Source organism: Lontra canadensis, unplaced genomic scaffold (assembly GCF_010015895.1).
Source record: "Lontra canadensis isolate GAN:19392208 unplaced genomic scaffold, GSC_riverotter_1.0 scaffold173, whole genome shotgun sequence".
In the NCBI taxonomy this organism is placed as follows: domain Eukaryota; kingdom Metazoa; phylum Chordata; class Mammalia; order Carnivora; family Mustelidae; genus Lontra; species Lontra canadensis.
Genome location: NW_022631167.1, coordinates 831,277 through 853,637, shown reverse-complemented (window position 1 = coordinate 853,637; position 22,361 = coordinate 831,277). Strand labels below are relative to the sequence as shown.

The following is a 22,361-nucleotide window of genomic DNA, read 5'->3' as shown; positions in this document are numbered from 1 at the left end:
ACTTTCTGACCAACCGGCTGTTATAAATCAGAGGTTCCCATGACTCTCTCCTTCCTTGGGTTTAATTAAGTTGCTGTAATGGCTCACAAAACTGAGAGAAACATTTTACTCACTAGATTACCTGTTTATTATAAAAGGATAAAACTTAGGAACAAGCCAGATGGAAGAGATGCATAGGACAATGTATTTGGGAAGTTTCCATGCTCTCTGTAGGCCCCATTCTCCCCAAATCTCCATGTAGTCACCAGCCTAGAAGCTCTCTGAAGGCTTTGCTACATAGGCAAGTTTGATTAAATCATTGGCTATTGGTGAATCAAGCTCCAGCCCACTTCCTTCCCAGGAAGTTTAGGGAATTGGGACAGAAATTTCCAACCCTCTAATAAGAGGTTGGTTCTTCTGGTAACCAGCCCTCATCTTTAGGTGATTTCCAAAAGTCACCTCATAATATAACAAAAGACACCTTTATCACTCTGATCTCTTGAGAAATTCTAAGGGTTTGGGGAGCTATGAGTCAGGAGCTGTGGACAAGACCAAATATATATTTCTTATAAATTATAATGTCATAGTCATTGAGGAATTTTGCATGGACATTCACAGGGGATATTCTATAGTGTTCTTTGTGATGTTTTTGTCTAATTTTGATTAACTGAGTAACACCTCACAGCATGAGTTGAGAAGTGTCCCATCTTAATTTTTAGAAGTGTTTATGAAGTGTCTGTATTACTACTACTTTAAATGTTTGGCAGAATTAACCAGTAAAGCCATCTAGTCCTGGGCTTTTCTCTGTGGAAACTTTTTAAATTATTAATTCAATTTCTTTACTTGCTTATAGGCTATTCAGAATGTCTATTTTTTCTCGAATCAGTTTACATAGTTTGTGTCTTTTTATTTTTATTTTTTTTAAGATTTTATTTATTTATTTGACAGAGAGAGAGATCACAAGTAGCCAGAGAGGCTGGCGGGGTGGGGGGAGCAGGCTTCCTGCTGAACAGAGAGCCCGATGTGGGGCTTGATCCCAGGACCCTGGGATCATGACCTGAGCTGAAGGCAGAGGCTGTAACCCACTGAGCCACCCAGGCGCCCCTGTATCTTTTTAGAAATCTGTTCATTTCATCTAAGTTATCAAATTTGTTGGTATATAGTTGTTTATATTATTCTCATAATTTAAAAATTTCTGTAGGGTTGGTAGTGGTGGCCCTTCTTCCATTCTTAGTTTTAGTAACTTAGTAACTTTTTTTTTTTTTTTTTTTTTTTGGTCAGTCTAGCAAGGGTTTGTCAGTTTTGTTGACCCTTTTTACCCTGTTGTCTTAGTTGGTTTGGGCTATTATAACAAAATATCACAGCCTAGACGGTTTATAAACAGCAGAAATTTATTTCTCACAGTTCTAGAGCTGGAAGTCTAAGATCAGGGTGTCAGAATGGTCCAGTTCTGGTGAGGGCCCTCTTCTGAGTTGTTGAGTGCTAACTTCTTGTGTCCTCATATGGCAGAAAGAGGGTGAGGGAGCTCTCTGGGATCCAAGCCTCTCGTAAGGGCATTAATCCTATGCCCAAAGGCTCCACCCTCATGACCTAATTACCTCCCAAAGGCCCACCTCCCAAATACCATTTCACTGAGGGGTGGGATTTCAATGTACTTTGGGGAGACACAAACATTCAGTCCATAACACTTATTAATGTCAGTAGGATCTGTAATAATATCCCCTCTTTCTTTCCTGATACTATGTATATTTTTCTTTTTTCTTCATGTGTGTGTGTGTACTTATTTTTGTGTATTTAAGAATGTATACATACATATTACATTGTGTGCATACATATATATGTATATTACACACATACATATATACATACACAGCAGATGGTATGTGATAGAAAATCTCTGAAGGAATATACCAGGGATTTGGTAACATTGGTTGCTTCTGGAGAGGGAAATTGAGTGGCAGGAGTCCCGGAATGGGAGGGAGACTTTTCACTGATATTTTTCTCTACATTTTGATTTTTGTACCATGTGACTCTATTACCTAAAAAAATAAATTTATTTCTAAAGAATAAATTTAAATAAATTATTTAAAAAGGTGCTGGGCCAAGGAAGAAATGTCTGTGTTCAAGGTCTCTGTCTGCCTTCCTACAATGTTGATCCATTGTTTTCTTTGTCCCGTCACCTCTTCTCTTACCCTTTCCCCTTTTGGCGCAATCTGGTCCAAGGATCTGAGAGGGGTCCCAGGGTGCAAGGTTCTGACCCTGCTTCACTGTCTGGTAATAAAAAAATCTCTTCTTTCTGGTCTTCTACAGAGCGACCTGCTGCCTGGGCCCCGTCTGTCCTTGAGGAAGACACTTTGGAGCCTGAGCCTGTCTTCCCCAGGTGATCTTCCTTCCGGTTCCCTGCAGCCTGCTTTCCAGCCCCCATCTGGGTGAACAAGAGAGATTCTCATTGGCTTTCCTCAGGCTGATTTGGGGGGCAATTTTGCTGAGGTCTCTTCTAATACGTGCTAAGCTTTTGGTAGGGCTGGTGTGCAGAGGCCAGAGGTGACCCACCTAGGTTCTTGCAGATGAAGAACCCATGCACATTTCCTCAGGGGGGAAGGCTTCACAGAAGAACTTGCTGACCCCTGGACAGGGTACATTAGGTATACTTCACCAGGTAATGAGAGGAGAGTGGGATGGGGGTGGGGTGAGGAAGGTCAGGGGACTGTGTATAAATGTGTCTATTTCTAGGCTGATTTTAGCTAAGACCATCTGCCTCTTATTAGCATGGGAAGGAATTTGCTGAGATAGAGTTAGTTGGGATTGACCCTTAAAAAACTATAAAACCCACAGAGGAAGTGACTTTGAGAAAAGGTCAGTAATGTTTGTTGACTGACCTCTTCCTCTTCATCCCTGCAGGACTGTAGGCACCATCCAGCACTGCCTTCACCTGACCTCAGTATATACTCATTTCCTGCCCCAGCATGGCCGCCCAGAGGTCACCACAATGCCCTTGGGTCTTGGAACAACAGTGGATTACATCTTCTTCTCAGCTGAGCCCTGCGAGAATGGGAACAGAACTGGTAAGCCTGGTGGATCCTGGGTTCATAGAAGCCACCTCAGAAGTCCCTGGGAACAGCTGATGGTGAAGGTCAGGCATTTGGTCACATGGCTTGGGCTGCTGGGACCAGACTCCCAAAAGAGCAGATTTCGTATCTACCTGGCACTAGTCATCCTCATCATAATTCCCTTATTAGGCCACTTGCCTGCCTTTATATCTTCGCAGCATTAGAGAGAGGTGGGCCGAACCAGCCTTATCTCTATTTACGAGGTAAAAATAGAGCACCGGGAGGTTAGTGGACTTTGAATGTGGCAGCTATTTGGTGAGGGACTTGGTTAGGTTGGAGACCCTGTTTCTTGTTTCTTCACCTTCTACCAGCGGTCCCAGTGTGGCAGCCTGTGGCAGCCTATCGGCCTCATGGCTGTTTTGTTTAAAGCATGTCTTTTAAAATGTTTGAATTGATTCCCTATGTTTAAAAAATCAGCTTTTATGTCGAAAATCTGGATTTCCAGCTTTTCTTAGAAAGTCCAAAGTTTTCACACATGCTGGGCCTGGGCACCCATTCTTCGGTTGCCACAGTCTCCCTGAACCCACCCTGCTTCATTCAATGATAAATCCCAGAGTATCTGTGAAAGGGAGGCCTCAGCCAGAGGCAGCTGGGAGAGGTAAGGGGGAGCGGGGTAGCCAAGGAGATGCCGCCTCCATAAAGCATAGCTCCCAACAGGCCCCAGTCACCCCATGCAGTGGCCGTGGCTGCTTTCTCACTCTCACTGGCTTCTGCTTTGTGCCCCAGATCGCAGGCTGTATCAAGATGGGACTCTCAAGCTTCTGGGCCGTCTCTCCCTCCTCTCTGAAGAGATTCTCTGGGCTGCCAACGGCTTACCCAACCCCTTCTGCTCTTCAGACCACCTCTGCCTGCTGGCCAGCTTTGGGATGGAAGTCACCACCCCATGATGGGGTTCCCAGGGGAAGAGAGCTTCTCTTCCAGAAGAGCTCACTGGGTCAGAGACTGTGGAAATACCCCATACTTCTGGAAACTTAGATCCAAGAAAATTAAGTCCCATCCCCTCCCCTCCTTTCCCCCATTTCCCTTTTCCCATGGTTAGATTTTCTCCAGGCCTGTCCACGTTCTCTGCCTGTGGTCCCTGCCCCGCCCCAACCTCTTCCTAATCCTGTGCCACATACTCAGTGGCCCTGGGAGAGGCAGAAGGGGGGCTCCCCTTTCATTTCATGTATCCAGTGCTCCCCCTTAATTTTTAATTACCAGGGTTGCGGGAGCTATTGATCTCATTGGTTATTTGCTTTCAGGCCGTTTCTTGATGGTATCTTCTAACCCAGTCTTCTTTCTGCTTTCATGACCTCTGGGCCCAGCCCTCTTGCCAGACACACACATGTGAGGTGTGTAGCGTGCATGTGTCCTCTCAGGGTGGGACTGCTCTGTAAGGCCGTGCCTGCCTCCTACCAGCCCACTTTCCACACTGGGGCTGTCGGCCTCTTCACAGGTCGAGAGCATGACCTGGTAGCTGTGTGTTGCCAGGCAGCGGCAGGGGCATGGGCCCTTCTCCCCTTTTATCCTCTGTGTCTCATGAGGTGTTCATCATGCCACCCAGGCCATACTCCTCATCTGGCCTCGGGGAATGAATGGGCCTCATAGCCTGTAACAGCAGCTTCAGGGATGCACTACCTGCCCCAGCAGCCTCTGAGCCTCCAACCCAGAGCTCCCACAGCCCTGGCATGCTTTCCCGAGGGCTCTTCCCTTTTCCCAGGCTGCTGTGAGAGATGTGCAAGTGTGAAGCCCTGTGTGGGGTCAGTGGAGGACTGAAATAAGAGTTTGAGGTTTAAAAGGACAAGAAAGAACCTTCAGGAAACTCTTGTCTTACTATATTCTGCCCCTCGCAGAACTGGGGGGCTGGGAGGCCTGGTGGGGGTAAGAGCAGGCAGGTTGTGCAGCCACACTTCAGCTGGGACCCAAGACCTCAGGGACTTGTTCTCCTTCCTCTGCACTCCTCGGAAGCTGTTTACTGTTCCTTTCCTCCCACCACTTTTTATCTCGCTGCTTCCCCCATTCCTGTCCATTTTCTCCTAAAACAGCCTGATGTGTGGCTCAGGCCAGACCCTCTCTGCAGAAGGTGGCCTTGGGCGAAACCTGTCCGAGCATTCGAGGTAGCAGCGCTGGGTTAGTTCTGGCGAGCAAGGCCTCAGCTGCTCATTGCCAGTGCTTTTCCACCCTGGCCTATTCGGGACGCCCTTTGCCCACATGTATCACCTGCATGCCTTAATCTTTCATAGCTGGGGTGTGGCCTGGGTCTTCCTGGGCCAGCAGCTCCTCGCATCTCCCCCAACTCAGAGTAGCTGCTGGTCCTTGCAGATTAGCCTTGCTGTTGCCCCGCTCGGCCTCCAGAATGGGACTGAAGGGAATGGCGGAGAGGCTGGAATTAGGGACAGTTAGCCAGAGGTTCTCTCCCCCTTTTTTTAAAAGCCAAAGACCCAGCCTGAATTCTGCTGCTGTGTTCATGGTTATAAGCTTTCCATGCCCAGGTACTGGGGAATTTTTATGTGTGTGTATATTTTTGAACATTGTATCCTGGGTACTGGGCATGTGCCTGTCTGAGCCCCAGGCCCACCTGTCCACAACACCCCCACCATCGTTCATTGTGTTCGTCTCTCCCTGGGCACCTCCTGAGATAGTCTCAAGTCAGTGTCCTATTGGTTTTCAGGACTGTGGCCCATCACTGTTCTCTTCTGCCAGGAAACGCAGTTTAAGACGGCTCAAGATGGCAGAGGGCAGGAGTTTTATAGGTGATCTTTTTCTTGTTTTCTTATTTGTTTCTGTTTTGGAAATGAAATGGGGGTTTTAAGTGGTCATTTAAGCTCTCTTTTCTGAATAAAGGTTTACCATTTCCCCCCTATTGTTGATCATTTTGTTAGGACCCTGAGGGGCATGGGGGAGAGAAGGCCTGGAGAGTGAGGTGGGCGAGAGGAAGAGACCGATCCTGGGCGGAACTGTCAGGTCCTAAAGCTTGGCCTGAGAAAGGTGTAATCGCCCTGTGATAATTGGCACCTATCCCTGCTGCTCTGAGGCCTGCGAGGAACAGGGTCTGAAGAAGCCTCCTTCCTTGCCTTTTGTTGGGGTCCAGCTCTCTTCTCCCTCCTCACCAAGCTAGAGAACAGCTCTTTCAGCTGCTTTCATTCCCATTCCATCTGCCCCCATACCTTCCTCTGGTCCACATGCATTTCAGGAGGGCCTGTACGGAACGTGGGGTGAGCAGCGCTTTCCTGGTCAAAGCCACGACAGCTGCGTGAGGCACGACGTGTGCCTGCCGGTTGCCCCTTGTTCAGTGCCTATTTCTGATCATCTTGTCTGCACTCTGGAGTCAGAGCTGGACTGTGCCCATCTGTTGCTGGAAAGGTTTCCCTCCTGGGCCTCATTCCGCTGGTACTTTCATCTTCCTCCCGCCTCCTTCTGCAGCAGGTCTACGAAGCCCACATGCCCATGGGAAGCCCTGAAACTAGGTGTGACTTCCAGCCTTGCCTGAATCAGCCTCTGAAAATCTGAATTATTTAAAGTTACCTGGTGCTTCTGTGGAACCACCGGGGCTGGGATTCAGCCAAAAGAAAACAGCTAGGGATAAGGAACACCGCTTGTCACGTTGGCTTGGTCATTTGCTGACTGTGGGTAAGTTCATTCCTTCTTGTGTTTATATCTTGGTGAAACGGGAATTAAAGTAATAATCTTTTCCACTTGTGAGGAATTTTCAGACCTGAAATTGTGCCGTTTGGGCTTTGGCAAGCAAGGGATGCTAAGACTTGAAGAGTATCATTGGTAGGCGTTGAGGGTGGGTAGTTCTCGCCAGCCCGGCTGCGTGGTTCGCCTGTGGGCGAAGCATTATTTTGCAGCCCTAAGCTCTGAGGTGTATCCTCAGAGCCCCTTTCCTGGCCTGGAGGCTTTCCTGAGTCATGTAACATTTGCACAGGCTTTTATTAAGTTCAAACAGTGCTTCCACACGCACTGTCGGTCGACCACACCATGTGGGAGCAGTGCTGGCGCTCATGTATTGCCTTTATTTACGTCTGAGGAAACCCAGTTCCCAAAGGGGTAAGTTGAAGATCTCCTTTGCTTTATTCCTTGACACCCCACACTCCTCAGAACACAGCCTCTCCCGGAGTAGGAGAGCCCGGTTATCTTGTGAGGCAGACCCATGCTGGGTGGGCCTGGGAGAAGGGAACCACCAACTGGCCTGATGCTGGTTGTTGTCTTTAAACTTTGTTTTTTCTTCCCAGTTCTTGCCCTGGTGTAACAACTAACCAGAGGGTTGTTTTTTGATTGGGTCCGTAATGCACAGTGTGGCCTCTCTTCTCCCAGGAGTCAGTCTAGTTTCCACCTGAGGAGAGAGTGGACCTTCGGCCCAACACTTCCAGCCTCATCCTGGTGCGCCTCCCCCTTCCTGAGCAAATGCACGAAACCAAACTATTATAGGCAGGGACCAGCCAGATGAGAGCCTGGTAGGGCCCAGCTTCCACCCCCGTTAGGAGAGTGTGAACCGAGTATGTTTCCAAGGCGACTCTGCCTTCGGCCCCATGCCTCCTCAGGTCCTCTGCTGCTGAGGCCATACACAGCTGTGGAGAGAAGACTGGAGTCTCTACACTTAAATTCTGGGAGGTATCATCTTTCCCATGACCAAGCCCTTTCTTATTGGGGGTTGGAGGTAGTGCATATCCCCAGAGTGCTGTCCCTCTGGCCAACCTGAGGTGGCCCATCTCCACCACCTGCCAAGCCTCAGCAGCTGGTCCCATAGTCCCTTGGCAAACACTAAGAGCAGGCAGCTCAGGTCGGGGCCATTTGGTTGGGTCTTTGCTATGACCACCTCTTCTTGTCACCACTGACCACCACTCTGGAGGGCAGATACTGACAGATGGGGGTGACAAGGATTTCGACCTCTCCATGTTCAGGGCTCCAAGAAATGCCACCTGCATCTCAAAGTCCAACACGAATCAATCATGTGCCTAAATGAGGCTGGGACATGCTGAAAGCCTGGAGGAAACAGGGCAGCAGGAAATGAGGTACCCCCCACCCCCACCACACACCATAAGTTGGGTCTGGATCCTCTCGGAAGTCCATGATGATATTTACCTGTCAGTTCTAAGCAGTGTCCACAGTGAGCCTGCTGAACTCATGATGGACTCTGGTCCCAGCACTGACCCCCCTCATCTGTACACCAGCAATCCAGGGGTCCCACTGTGAATGAGCCATATCACTGTAGTCTACCCACAGACCCCTGACTGGGTATTTTAGCTGGACTTGAATGTGTACAGTATAATGTTGCCTTTTGGTAAAGGTGTACAATCCACATTATTCACAGATTCTGGTTACCTTTACTGAAGGGGTTTTTTGGGGGTATCATTTAAATTGGACTTAAATGAGCCTGTAAGGAACAAAACTGCCTCTCTATAGAATACAGTCTGAGACATTCATGGATTCCAACAGACTGCCTCCCTTCCTGGCTGCCATGATTTACCACCATACCCCTGGAAGTGAGGGAGTCTTGCTGGTTAGCACAGGACTTAATGGGAATCGGCTGGAATGAGGAGGCAATACCTCACCTCTTCTTACAAGTTCAGGTGTTACTCTCAGCTGAATGGAAGGAGAGCAGAGGAAAGAAGGGTACATGTAAAAACTAAGGCTGTGGGGTCTAAGAGCTATTTCTGTGCAAGTTCGGTTGCCATGGTTGGGCTAGTCTTAAACATGGGAAGGGGCCTGGAGTTGGAGCAGGGGTGATGGGTGGAACCAGAGGTGCTCTCCAGACCGGTGGCTATAGCCACCATGCATTCCGTGCTGAGACTGTGGGCAACCGTGCTGAGGAGGGATTTCAGATCCCTGTTGCTGTGCTTTCCTGAAATAACCTTTCCTCCTAGGGGAATACTCCTCCTTCCTCCTCTGTCCCTGGGGGACTGCTGGGAACCGGGATGGGAAGAACAGATGCCGGCCCGCAGGGCTCAAGCTGGCTATGTGAAGGGGAAGGGTTTGTTTATAGCCAGCAGGAAAGATCTCCCAGGTTGGGGTTAACAAGAGCAGAGTGGCTCAGGCAGGCTGAGGGAGATAGTCTGGGGCCCCAGAAATTTCATGACAACTGCAAGGGCCTCAAGTTTTCCTGTTGGCTGGTTTGTGGCTCCCCTCACTTCTGGCCAGGTTCTTCCTGGAGCCACCGAGGCGGACACTGGTGGGTGGGGTGGGCTCCAGCCCCAGCATCCAGGGGAAAGGAGACAAGGCTTCCATGTGGTTTCTGCCCGGCCCATGCAACCGGAGCCGGGGAGCTTTTATTCATTTTAGGAAAAAAGTGAGCACAGCGATGAGAGGGGTGTAAAAGTGAAGGAGGAGGGAGCAATACTGACACGGAAAGAGCAAGAAGGACAAAGTCTGGTCCCACAGGCAGCCCAACACAAATCTTGAGGGAGGGGTGGCCCCCATCACCAGGCCCCTGGGCCAAGCACACCCGAGAGAAAGGGGATCTTGGGACTCAGGAGCACTAGGATGTGGCAAGGGGGTCAACACTGATGGGCTTGCAGCTAGCACCACAGCAGACTGCCCGGCCTGGGGCGGGCCCCCTCCCACCCTTCAGCTGGTTCCTCAGCGGGATCGAACCGAGTCTTCAGTACAGGGGTGCTCGGGCACAAAGAACACAGTATGCTGGCCTGCCTTGCACTTGCCTGCAGTTCAAGGCCAGAGGATGGGCTGGGGATGTTAGTGCATCGAAGCCAGAAAGACACTCAGGCAGGAGACCCAGGTGCACATGGACACATGGGCCTCTGGGCATGCTGCTGACCAAAACTGGACCCCATCTTAGAGCCAGAAGGTCAAGCTCGAGATGGAAGGAATTAGGGCGTTTGCTGACACAGAGGGCCAGAAAACAGACACAGCTGGCTTATGGCCCTTTCTGCTCCTCGGGACCCCGGCTCCAGGCTTCGTGACTCCCCGGCCAGGGGGCTGCTACCCTCCCCACGTGTCCACGCCCAGGAAGGATGAGGTCTGGCATGATGGGTGAGGCGAACATGACTGTGTTGAGGCCATGGGAGGGAGAGGACTGGCAGTTAGGTGGGCAGGAAGGCTCTCTAAACCCAGCTTCCCAGTGTTGGGAGCTGGCACTGAGCACGAGGAGGTGGGCTTTGGGGAGCACTCACTGCCACCCCTACCCTTCATTAAGCAGCTTTTTCTGACCTCACCTTGGGGCCTCCTCGGCCAGCAGCCCCGCAACTCCTGGGGGCAGAGGAGCCCCCACTGAGTGCTGGAAGGCAGTCCTGAGTCAGGAGCCAGGCCCTGTTAGTAGGATGAGGTGAAACCAAGGATGGTGACTAAGGCCCCAAAGTCCCTTCCTCTGCCTCCCCAGAAACTCTACAGTCAGGCCAGCCCCGGGGAGCAGAGCCTGTGTAAACACGCTCAGGAGGGGAGGAGGGCTTGCTACATAGGAGAAAATGTTAAAAATAAATTAAAAAGCACCGCTGTATCCTGTGGTGGCCTTCACAGGCCCGAGGTCTCAGCGCGGAGAGGGTGTGCTGGGGGCTCCCAGCTCAGGGTGATCAGCTCCCTCCTGCGGGCAGCAACAGGGTGGGCCTCATTCCACTTCCTTCTCCCAGACCGCTGTGGGAAGGAGCCTGTGGGCTGAGCAGTTTCCTCCCGTCTCCCTGACCCCAATCCCCTCGCACTCATCTTCCCTCAAGCCTTGGGGTCTACAGGGGCGTCTGAGTCCCCTCCCCTGCTGATGAGTGGCTTGCACGAGGCACCCACATGTCGACCCGGGAAAGGCCTTGTTCGTTTCCAGCAGCACACCTCCCCAAGTGAGCCATCTCTGCCTCAGGCCAATGTGGGGAACGTGGGGACCACCACCCCACGCCCTGAGAACCAGGATGGGATGGGACGGTGAGTCAGGGGTCACAACGGCCCTGGAACTGGCCTGGCTGGGGTACAGTCCGGGGGCAGGTTAGGTGCCTCCGCAGGGCCTGGTGAACCCTGAGGAACCCGAGGGACTGCCCAGCTGGCTTCCTGCTGCTGGTGTGAAGAGCCGACAGCCTCCGGGGCTTCCCGGACTGCACTCGCATTAGCAAAAGCATCCTGTCTCCCTCCCCCCCTTTTTTCTCCGGTTCTCTCACCCCATCCATCTCCCCTGTCTCCACTCCACCCCTGCTGGTGACCCTAGTGGGTCTCTGGTCTGCAAGGACCCTGCCCTGGCCCAGCCTGCCCTGGGAAGCCTAGAACTTTCACGATTTCCACCTCAAAGCCTCTCCGTGGACTTCGACCCAGCACAAGCGCTCTCTACCTCAGATTACAAACTGGCATCCTCTTTCATGTTGGGTTTTTAAGTTTTCTGAACTGATTGCCAACATTTAAAAGTCAGGATATTTCACACAAAAATCCAGAGTTCTGGCTTCTGGGGAAAAAAAAAAATCAGACTATCTGGCGAGGAAGGGCCCCTCTCTGAGAACAGCGGAGTGGCCGCTTTAGTCGCGACAGTGCACACCCAGCCCTGCAGCCCCCCCCCCAGCCCCCGCCTGGCCCTGAGGGCCTGTGAGCTTACCACTCTGGTTCTGATCCTCCCTTTTCCAGGGCCCAGGCCCTGGCTGAATCACAGCCTCTTGGTGAAAAGAAACCTTACCGGTCATCAGACCCAGCTGCCTTTCCATCACCTGAATCCCCTCTACAGCTTCCCAACAAGTAGCCATGCAGGCTTTGCTTGGACACAGCCAGCAGAGAACTCACTATTCCCCAAGCAGCCTGATTCTCAACTCTCCCCGCATCCTTCTCTCACTTACACTCCCCTGTCCCCAGGCTCTGCTCCTCTGTGTGGCCTACCACTTGTCCTACCACCACCTTGTTGCTTCAGCCTCTAGAACCTTCTCCCAACCTTGCCAACTTCTTTCCACTTCTCACTCGCCCGCCAGGTATCTCACACTTGACAGGCAGGCTGTGCAGACTCCCAGCTGTTTAGATTCTTCCCTGACAAGCCGTGATCATCACTGGTACCCCCAAACCTAGATGGGCTGCTGAATGTGGGGAGATAGGCCTGAGGCACAGGCATCCTGATCGGGTCTTCTTTTCACAGCAAGGACTGAGGTAACAGAAAGCGGGGAGTAGCAGTGCCTCCTCCCAAGCCTTGGGGACTGGCAGGGGATAGCCCCAGGCCTGAGTGTCCCACTCTATCCCCAGCCACAGTTCCTGGACCCCCCAGGTTGGCTCATTCCCTGCAGTCACACTGAGCCCAGTGCAGTTCTGGGCCTTTGGCAAAGCCCAGCCTCTCTGCAGGGAGTCCCCTAGCTCCAGCAATAGGCAGAGCTGGACTAAGCAAGGGGACCAGGTAGGTGCCTGGGATCTCTCCCCACAGAGTCTCTCCTGGGCACTCCTACAGCCCGCACAGCACTGTCCGTGGGCCATAAGGGCACGAGGGCTCTCCCAGGCCCTGGGCTCTGTTCCTGGGGCAGATGTGGCCTTGTGCCAAGTTCCTGATACTGGCTACACAGCCCTTTCCCAGGAGGATTTCTACCCTGCTTCCCGTTCCCTGGGTCAAGATTCTGCCACGGCAGGCAGAACTGGGGGAACACCTCCATCCCTCCTGCCGCAGGCTAAGCGGGGCTGGGAGATTGCCCACAGACCGGATGGATTCAAGTCCCAGAGAGACGCCAGCAGAGCCAGCAACCCCTCCTTGCCTAGCCTTGTGGGGCTTAGATCTCCTAAGCACCGGCCTTCTGGCGATGGGCAGGTCCATTAGTTTGTTAAGCTTTCCCCAAACACTTTACACTTCAGTTATTGGGTTAAAAACTCCAAATAAAATACTAACCGCTTCTTGGCCCAAAGTGAGGGGTCTTGGCCCAGTGAGAGGGGCAGCGGCTTGGGTGGCTGAGCTGAGACAGGCTCTTCCTGCGGCCTCTTGCCCTGCCCCCCATCACCAGCCCCTCCCTCCCCACGACCGAGGCTGGTTCTGGCAGATGGATGCTGGCCCCCAGCAGTGGCAAGGCTGGGGTACTGCCCCATGCTTCACACTCGAATCTGGTACCCATTGAGGTCTGGCATGGCTTTGGGCTCAGTCTTCTTGTCACCCGATGGCCTGCAGGGAGAAAAGAGTGGAGAAGGGGTAGGGATGAGTGGCGTGGCAGGGAGGTGGGAGAGGAAGGGGCAAAGAGTGGCTGCTTCTGGGAGCTCCCCCTCCGTTCTTCAAGGTGCCCTAGAGGCAGCAGCGAATGTGGGAGCGTGCTCCTGGAACCCGTGCTGTGCGTGGTCCCCACACTCTCTCACAGGGTCCTGCTCTTTGCTGGAGGCCCGTCCCCTACCAGAGCCTCCTGGGTGGAAGGGAATGACACTGCCCACCGGAGGCCTGCTTGTGCTCCTTAACCATCCCGGAGCTGCGGCTCCTGAATGATAAAGATACTAGAGCAAGAGCCAGACCTGCCAGTAGGAGAGAAAGGAGAGGCGGCGGCCTGGTATTTTAATGGGATGTTTCTGCCATCCAGATGGAGGCAAACACCAGAGTTGCAGGGCAAAAGTTAGGTTCAAAACCACCCACCAGCTGCCGTCTGATGTTAACCTCTCCCTGGGAGAACTCATTGTCTGGTGGGAGCCCATCCATCACCACCTCCGTCCCACCGAACCCTAACCCAGGGGGTAGCCAGTGGGCCAGTGGGTGTGGTTTTCCCTGGGGAAATGGGACAGCAATCCACCAACCCACATCATCTCCCTCTGGGGAGGAGAGACAAAAAAGGGAAGGGTGAGAAAAGGGTAAGAGAGAGACAGGGATCTAGTAGATGGGAGGGAAAAGCTGCCTTCAGGCTCCCCCAGGCACGACCCCATCACCCCATCCCTCACCGCCTTTCGCTGCGGCTGTTCCTGCGGTGGGGGCTGGATTGGCCCCTCTGGGGGGAGGAAACGTCCTTCTTCCGGTCCTTGGTGGGGGAGGGAGGGCCGGTCCCTTTGCCAATCTTGGTGTGGAGGAAGAAACAAAGACACACTTAGGGCTTCCCAGAGTCCCTCCTGCCTGAGGCTGCCCTGTTTCCCAGGGGTCATCCCAAACCTGTTTCCCAGAACTAAAGCTGCTGGGGCAAGGTTTCCCCAGCCGGGCAGCTTGCACTTAGAGGGAAGACTCTGAGCTTCGTGATACTGTAAGAAGCCCTGGAGAAAAGGGCCATTTACACATGCCACGTAAATGCAACAGCTGGGGAAGCAGCCTCTGCATTCTGGGCCGGGAACCTACCAGTCCAAGGGGGGACACTGGTAATCTCAAGCCACACAGAAGCTCAGACTGGCAGTTATGCATGATTAAGAAAAATGAGAAAAGCAAATGAAACATCTTTCATATGACATGATCAGCTTGCCCTGAATTTTTAAAACATGGGGTATATGATGGGGGTGCTAGAGAGGGGCAAATAAGGTAGGGAGTCCTTAGCACCAAACAGATTGGGAATCACAGTGTCAAAGAATAGGAAACTCTTAGGGCGCCTGGGTGGCTCAGTGGGTTAAAGCCTCTGCCTTTGGTTCAAGTCATGATCCCAGGGTCCTGGGATCAAGCCCCACATCGGGGGCTCTGTTCAGCAGGGAGCCTGCTTCCCCCGTTCGCTCTCTCGCTCTCTCTCTCTGCCTGCCTTTCTACCTACTTGTGATCTCTGTCAAATAAATAAATAAAAATCTTAAAAAAAAAAAAAAAAGAATAGGAAACTCTTGGCTCCGATTCTAGGTCCAATCTGCTCCCTTGAAGACCTGGTAGGACTCCAGCAACAGGAGCCGCTGGAGGAGCGGGAGGGCCCCCCACCGCCCCGCCTTAGTTGCACAGGGTCACTGCAGCTGGCTTCTACCGTGGACAAGGGTAGTGCCTGGGGTTTGACAAAGCAGGGCAGCTGAGCTCTGACCCACCCTGCGGGGGGCACTGAGGGCACCTGTGACATGCCTGCATTCCCCAGCTCGAGACTGAGCGCCTGTCCGATCTCATCGCCTTGAGCAATCGCTCCGGTTCCCTTGTACCTGTTTCCTGCTCCAGAAACAGAGCTCCTACCTGCCACTAGCTGCGTCCTGGGCTCCACAGTGACTGACCAGTGGGGAAGGGCTAAATATCCAGGAGGGGCCAGGAAGGCACCAGGGGGGCGCCCCAGTCCAGGGGGACCCAAAGACAGTCCAAGATTCTGCCCGCTGTAAGGCTGGGGGCGGGTGAGCTTCTCAGCAGCTCAGCGCACCGGCTGGGGTACAACAGCCCCTCACCGTCCTGCTCACCGCAGGCGGGAAAGAGGGAGAAGGGACAACCACCCTCATGGTCTTCCCGTGGTATGACTTTCTTCCCGTTTCTGACTTCCCCCTAGTCCTCTACTGAAGCAGGATTTGGGAGGTCAAGGGTCAGGATATGCAGGACTGATGGTGGCTCCTTGCACCTGCCCCTACCTTTCCCTCCAGACAGCCCCTGATTTCCCAACCAACTGCTCCACCAGAGGGTCGCACCCCTGCCCTTCTCCCCAGGTTGCAGGCTCACTCTCCATCCACATCCAGCTCAGCGGCTGCTTCCTTCCAGAGCCTTCCCTGGCCTGCCCACCAGAGGGAACATGGGGGCAAGGGTGGCCACGTACACTCTTCACCCACATCACGTCCCTTGAGACTCACTCCACCTCTGCTGGGGTGGGGGCCAAGGTGAGGGGGTTGGTGGCCTTCCCTGGCGATGTGGCGCACGAGGAAGTGGCAGCCCTTCTACTTCCAGAGCTGGGGGGGGGTGCTCCCCACCTCCCGGTGCCCGCACTGACCTTGAGCCGCATGTCGCGGGCGTGGCGCTCCAGCTCCTTGCGGAAGTCCTCGCGGCCCAGCCTCTCCACGTCCAGCACCGAGTGCTTCCACTCGATCTGCTCCACGCTGTGCGGGTCGTGGGACACGCACTGGCCCAGCTTCACCTTCTTGAGCACATGCCAGCAACGGCCGTAGGCGGCCTCGTAGTCCAGCACAAGCTCGCTGAGCGTGCGGAAGGCGGGCGGCTTGTACATCAGGTCCTCGCGCCGGCTCATGCCCAGCGCCCCGTAGCGGCCGCCGAAGTTCACCCCCAGCACAATGTGGCGGAAGTAGTTCCCTGAGAAGTAGGTCTTGAAGCTGATGGGGAAGCGCTCCAGGGTGGGCATGCTGTTGGTGAGGTAACTGGGCCCGCCAGCCCCGCTAAGGAAACAGCCAGCAGAGGCACAGGGGCCACCCCTGCAACCTGACCCCGACCCCAACCCCGACCCCGGGACCCGCAGCCCAGGGGGGCCCTCCACCCTGGCTCCCGAGGGCGACCCCTGTGACTGGTCCCACTGGCATCCTGTCCTCCTGCCCGGAGCCTGGCATGCAGTAGGTGCTCAATAAAGTAACCTGTAGGGTCAGGGCTTTCAGTCATTCAAGGCAGCTAGGATGTCAAGGGGGTTCACGAACTATCAACAGCTAACAGTGAGCTCCCCGCTGCAAACTGCAGGGCTCCCCACAGCTCTGGTGGCTAAAGGAAGGCTGAGGAGGCCCCCGCCGCACCACTGTCTCCCTCCTCCTGTCAGCCACACGCATGTCCCCTCACCCACCCCCCACTCGCTCTCAGACACATTCTCTCACATTCCCTCTCTTTTTCACACTTCCTCCCCCACGCAGACGGTTCTGTTCTCTCTCTCTCGCTGCTGCTCCCCAGTCCACACGTGCTTGCCCACTGCCCTCACAGAACCAAGCTCCCGGGGCCCAGGATGCCGGCCTGGCCTGGGCCAGCTGCCCACTCTGGCCTCTCACCCCGCCCGCTGCACTCATTCAGTCTCTCCGTCTATCATTTCCCACACAGGACCTTCTGCTCAGCTCCTCCCCTCGACCAGAGGCCCGTTTCCTGCCCACCTTAGCCTGCCCCTCTCCTGCCTTAGGCCCAGCGGTCATGGCTGACCTCGCCTTCTCCTGTGAGTGGGCTCTTCTGTATCTTTCCTCCATGACATGCTCACTGCAAACTGTAATGATTTGACTTGTCTGCTGGCTTATCTTTGTGTCCCCTGCCAGAATGCAAACTTCTGAGAGCAGGGACCTTGTCTGCCCACGTTTCTTGATGTCTGTCTGGGGCTCAGCCCAGAGCCAAGGACCCAATAGTACTCCGTGAGCAAATGAGTCAAAGGAGATGAACGGGTAAGAGCTTGGAACAGGTGCCCCAGAGAGGCCCTGCGCCAAGGGTCCTCCACGCACTGACTTGTTCGGTTTTCCCAATAACCTTGCGAGGCAGGCACGCCCAGTGCACCCTTTGACAGAGGAGGGCCCTGAGGGGCTAGCTTGGGGTCACACAGTAAGCAGCAGAGCTAGGTTTAAGGTCCAGGACCGCCTGTCCCCGCAGTCCGTGCTCTCAGTCACTACAGTACTTACTGAGCCCGACTCCATGTGAGGGCCTGAGGGTGCAGAGATGAACAAGGCAGGCTCCCAGGGCGCCCCAAGGACGAGGCACAGGAGCAAACTCAGTACAGCACCCGCCGTGTGCGTGGCAAGCCGGGGGGCTGTGGCTGTTCTGTGGGGGCCAGAGGGAGGGGCCCCAGGCCAGATGAGAGCTGCTCTTGTCATCTTCCTGTCCAGGAGACCCCAGGTAAAATCTGAAAGGCCTCTGGGACTGTGGGATCCTGCCTGGGCCAGCTTTAGGTGAGCTCTGGAGGGAGGAAGCAGAGTCCCCCTCCTTTCCCTCCTACAGTGTGGGTGGGATCCTCCTGAAGAAGACAATGTGGGGTCCCAAGGGGGTGCTGGCAATGGCCCTGAGTTTGCAGGCTGGCCTCAGGCGCATCCCCACCAAGAACGCTTTGCACAGGGCCATGCTCTCAGGCTCTATTGAGCGGGCCTGCCTGTCAGCAAACCACCACCGCAGTGGAGTGAGCTCTGGGGGCCTCTGAGGGAGGGGGGCTAAGGAGGAGCCCCTGGTGTCTCGGTGTATAATTTAAGATAGGTGTGTCTATGAGGGGTTGGGGGGATGGTTACCCTTGGATCACAGTCTTCCTTGGAGAAGCTGTGCTCCTGGCCTGTCACGTCCTCCTCCCCAGGGAGTAGAGTCCTTGTTCTGGTGGGCAGCTTGCCCCCGGCCCTCTCTGCAGCGCTAAGCCAGGCACCCATACCGGGGGTGGGGGGAGACAGGATATTTAAGGTACTATGGGAAGCAGGAGATGGAATGGCTGGGCAGGGATGAATCAAGACTGGCAAGACTGAGTGATGGGCACGTGGGATTCATTATAATGTTCCGTTTGTACAGGCTTAACATTTTCTGTCATGAAGCACAACCAAAGGCTGTATCTAAGGCACAGACGAATTCGAGCAGAGAACAGGCCATGAACACCTGTCTCCCTCCTGCTCTGACTCAGGGCTGGGCTGTCCCACCTCACTACCCTGGTGACCCAGCTATAGGCCTCAGTCTGCCCTTTGGATGGGGGTTACCCAGAAACTCTGCCTTTTTAAAGAGGCATTTTTGTTTCAAAGACCGCATCCATCATCTCCACGAATCAATGTGTCCTGGAAATGCCAACATTTGGGCATTCAAACAGCTTCTCCCGGACTGTCTGGTTCTCAGAAATGGCACGACAGCCTTTATGAGACAATACGCCCAGATTTTGGGTTCAGAGAACACAGTCACGGTGTTTACAAGATTCAAAAAAGACCTGCCTAAGGGTGTCCAGGTGGCTCAGTCAGTTAAGCATCTGCCTTCAGCTCAGATCAGGATCCCAGGAAGGGAGAGAGGCTGGCACTGAGCCGCCTGCTCAGGAGGGAGCCTGCTTCTCCCTCTCCCTCCTCTCACCACTTATGCTCTCTCTCACTCTTTCTCTCAAATAAATAAAATCTGGGGGAAAAAAAAAAAGATTGGCCTAATAAGCCTGGAAAGTCAGCAACTGAGGTGTTGGGGACTGAGTCCCCCAAGAGCTCCGTCACTTTGGGACCAAGTTCATGACGGCTGGGAGGGCCTCAGAGCTCATTCAGCCCTCCCCCTCCCGAGGAGGAAGCTGGAGCCCAGAGAGGCGAGCTCACCTGCCCCTAGTCTCTGAGGGCCAAGGAAGGATACATTCCCAGGATCACGGCTTCCAGGCATTTGATGGGCAGAGCCTCTTTGGTCATTTCCTTGGCCAGGTCCATCAGCCTGGGGGAAGGGAGTCAGAATGATGATGAGGACACAGCCTCCAGTGCCTTCCAGTGGGGGAGGGTCAGCAGGAGGGAGCAGGTGGTCTAGAAGTGCTACAGGACAGAGAGCCCCAGCTCAGGCCCAGCATCCCCCCAACCCCCAACCCAATCTGTCCTGAGCCTGAGGGGTGGGAGAAGAGGCAGGCACTAAAGATAAAGGAGGTGGCCTCATCTCCCTTTCCTACCCTCCTTTCATTTCCTCCTCCCACCCCAGACTTTCCCACTCCAAAGACTGCTGGGAGAGGGAAGCATGAAGGGGGGGGGGTGCATTGGTAGGCAGGTCTTTGACACCCGCGGGGCTGGGGGCCTTCTATCAGGATGGTGTTTGCGGGGGCCAGTGGGAAAGCATGCCAAGGATGCTGGGACCTTGGCATTGCTCTTGTCCCTTTCGGAGCACAGTGAACACTCTTGACTCAACCATGGCTTCTCCAAAGAGCTTGTAATTGATTACAACTGCCCCCCCCCTCCCTCCGCGCAGCTGGCCAGCTGCCTGGAGCCTAGACACAGGCTCTCAGGCAGTTAGCCATCCAGTGACAACCCAGCCTGTTCTTGAACTTGCAATTCAGGCCGCTTTGGGACAGACTATCCCTGAGGCCTGGTTCCTTCCTCATTAAGTGCTGCTCCCAGGCTGGGGAACACAGCCTGGCCACTGGCTTTGCCCAGAAGGGTGCTGGATTCCTCCATCGCCCTGAGGCTGGAGCGGGGCCCCCAGCACCCAGCAGCCACAGGACAGTAAGAGAAAAGCTCTTCGGATTCTACCCAGGGCTTTGGAGAAGGGGTAATGAAGACAGTTAGCAAAGAGACCATTTTAAGTATTTTTCATAAGAAAGCAAACATGGACAGATTATACATGGAGAAAGATGTAAAATTCACATTAATTTTTAAAACACAGGGTTTTAGGGGTGCCTGGGTGGCTCAGTTAAGTGGCTGCCTTCAGCTCAGGTCATTGGTCCTGGGATTGAGCCCCAGAGCAGGCTCCTTGCTCAGCAGAGAGCCTGCTTCTCGCTCTCCCTCTGCTTGCCAGTCTACCTACTTGGGCTCACTTGCTCTCTGTCTGTCTCTCTCTCATAAATAAATAAAACAGGGTTTTATACTTGGGCTGAGCCCCCAGACCCAGCAGTGGCATTCACTCTTCACCCCTGTGCCTTTGGGGCTTCTTTGGGGTGAAACCAGCCAGGTACCTACAGGGACTGGCAGAACGGGAAGTGAGAGATGCAGTGCTCTCTCCAGTTGGGTCCCTGTTTCTCAGACACTGGGCCTTGTACTAAAGGACTAGAAAAGCATCCAATAAGGCAAATGGGGCAGCAGACAGGCCCCTGCAACAGGGAGTACGTGGACAGTTGCAGGGAAAGGAGAGAATGGGAGGCCTGGCTCTCTCCTGCTAAGCTCACCTCTTAATTTAAAAAAAAGAGAGAGAGAGAGAGAGAAAGATGAGGCTAGACATCTACCTGGGACACCCTTTGTCATCACCAAGGCAAGGTGGGGGGCTGCCCATCACTCTCCCAGCTCAGCAAGGATCTTGGGGTTTCCTTTCCATCAAGGGAGCCCTGGATATTCATCGTGGGCAAGAGTTCCCCCTTTATGACCACCTCAGAACCCCACGGTGGTATTTGCCCCCACTCGCTGGCTCCCCGCCTATCTCTCCCCAGGCACTCCAACCTGGCTGGGGGCACTGTTAGCCTGGGTACTCCCCAAACTTACCCTGTCAGAGGTCTGCTCTTCTTAATTTCAAAGAACTGTGTCCCTGTGTGATTGTACCTGCAGGTACCAGTTAAGGGTTTCCTAGCTGGGTCTGGAAGAGCTGCATCCCTCTGCCCCCACCCCTACCCCAGACCGTGGGCCCAGCGCTCCCGGGGTACAGACTGGATAAGAACCCCACAAGGCACTCGAGACTGGAATATTGGAAAGGAAAGGACGCCAGGCCAGCCAGGGCTGGGAGACGGAGTGCACAGCTCTCTGCAGCACGTCATTTTCCAACCAGCTGAGGAGCAATGTGCATGGACAGGAGGCTGGAGTGGGGGGTCCCAGTGATGCTCGACAGCCAGGAGCTGCTCCTGAGCCAACTGCCTTCCCCAATTCGGGCTCCAATGTCCCCACTGGGACAATGGAAGGGCTGGGCCTCATTTCCTGTAATGAGTCTGTCTTTTCTCCTGCTCAGGCCCCAGGCCTAATCCTTCCATCCCTGTCGCATCTGCAGCTGGAAAGGCCTAGGGAGAGGACTCAGGACACACAGCTCTGGACAGGCACAGGGGGTGGAGAGGCCCAGAGCAGGGATACTGAGGAATCGGGCTTGCGGGGCGGGGGGTCAGGTCTTTCCATGCTAGGCAGCTGGCCTCTTACAAGGGAAGAAAAAGGCAAAGAACTAGGAGAATGTTCCAAGATGTAGAAGTTACTTCCTGGAGCATAACACCCTTTTTTTCTTCCACTGGCCTCCGCCTATCCCTTTCAAACCAGCTGTTAAACAGCCCCAAGGGAGCTTCCCCTCTCTCCTCCTGCTGGTCTGGATGGCTGGATGTGCTGGGGGATCTAGGCTTGACGATCTCAACAGCAGGTCCCTCAAGAGACATTTACGTGTCACTCAGAGGATGGGGGAAGTGGGTGATGGAGAGGCCGGAGCGGGTCAGGCCCTCTTCCAATAAAACCCTCACACGCCCCGGCTGTGGTGACCACTGGACAGCCACAGAGACACCTGTGAATGGCACTCGGGTGTGGACTGTGGAACTGGGCCGCTCTGCTGATGCCTCTCCAGCCCTGTCTGAGGACGAGCCCTCCTTGGCCTTTGGACCAGCAAGCCAGCCAGAGCATGGCCGTGACCCTGAACCCGGGAGGATACTGCAGCTCCCTGATGTAGCGCTGCACGGCTTCCAGGCGCTCAGGGACAGGCGTAGAGGGCGGGAACGTAGGCACACTCGGTATGGGAATCTAGGAGCAGAGAAAGGGCTCTGGTCAGAAGAGGGAGGCTCACCCTGGGGCTTCCGCCCACCCGCCTGCCACCCAGGACTCGCCCCCAGGGAAGCCGCCACCTGGAGACAGATTCCCCCTTCCCTCCTGTCCTGACCCTCTGTCCTTGGCAACTCCTTCCAGAGATTGTGGTCAAGCACCCCCCCCCCCCCCCGCCCCCACCCCCCCCCCCACCCCCCCCCCCCCCCTCCCCCCCCTCCACCCCCCCCCCCCCTCCCTTCTTGGTCCTCCGCGCCT

General features: G+C 54.4%; 2 protein-coding genes across 7 annotated transcripts in view; one reads left to right on the top strand and one right to left on the bottom strand.

Annotated features, from left to right (window-relative positions):
* The window catches only part of ANGEL1 (angel homolog 1), a 37,798-nt gene extending 32,594 nt beyond the window's left edge, over positions 1–5,204 (top strand). For all 4 annotated transcript variants that reach the window (XM_032846204.1, XM_032846205.1, XM_032846206.1 and 1 more), the window contains 3 exons: positions 2,290–2,359; positions 2,881–3,044; positions 3,816–5,204. In XM_032846204.1, coding sequence (XP_032702095.1) covers positions 2,290–2,359; positions 2,881–3,044; positions 3,816–3,976 — 395 coding nt within the window. In that variant the 3' untranslated portion in view covers positions 3,977–5,204. The remainder of the gene's footprint in view (positions 1–2,289; positions 2,360–2,880; positions 3,045–3,815) is intronic.
* Positions 5,205–10,832: 5,628 nt separating this feature from the next.
* Positions 10,833–22,361, bottom strand: part of VASH1 (vasohibin 1) — an 18,663-nt gene continuing 7,134 nt past the window's right edge. The window contains exons 2-8 of one of the 3 annotated variants that reach the window (XM_032846232.1): positions 21,997–22,085; positions 20,865–20,924; positions 19,048–19,122; positions 15,782–16,163; positions 13,869–13,981; positions 11,868–13,113; positions 10,833–10,844 (exon numbers count right to left, since the gene is read on the bottom strand). In XM_032846232.1, coding sequence (XP_032702123.1) covers positions 13,044–13,113; positions 13,869–13,981; positions 15,782–16,163; positions 19,048–19,122; positions 20,865–20,924; positions 21,997–22,085 — 789 coding nt within the window. In that variant the 3' untranslated portion in view covers positions 10,833–10,844; positions 11,868–13,043. Of the gene's footprint in view, positions 10,845–11,537; positions 13,114–13,868; positions 13,982–15,781; positions 16,164–19,047; positions 19,123–20,864; positions 20,925–21,996; positions 22,086–22,361 lie in introns of those variants that run through there. The other 2 variants (XM_032846234.1, XM_032846233.1) reach the window with 2 other exon arrangements.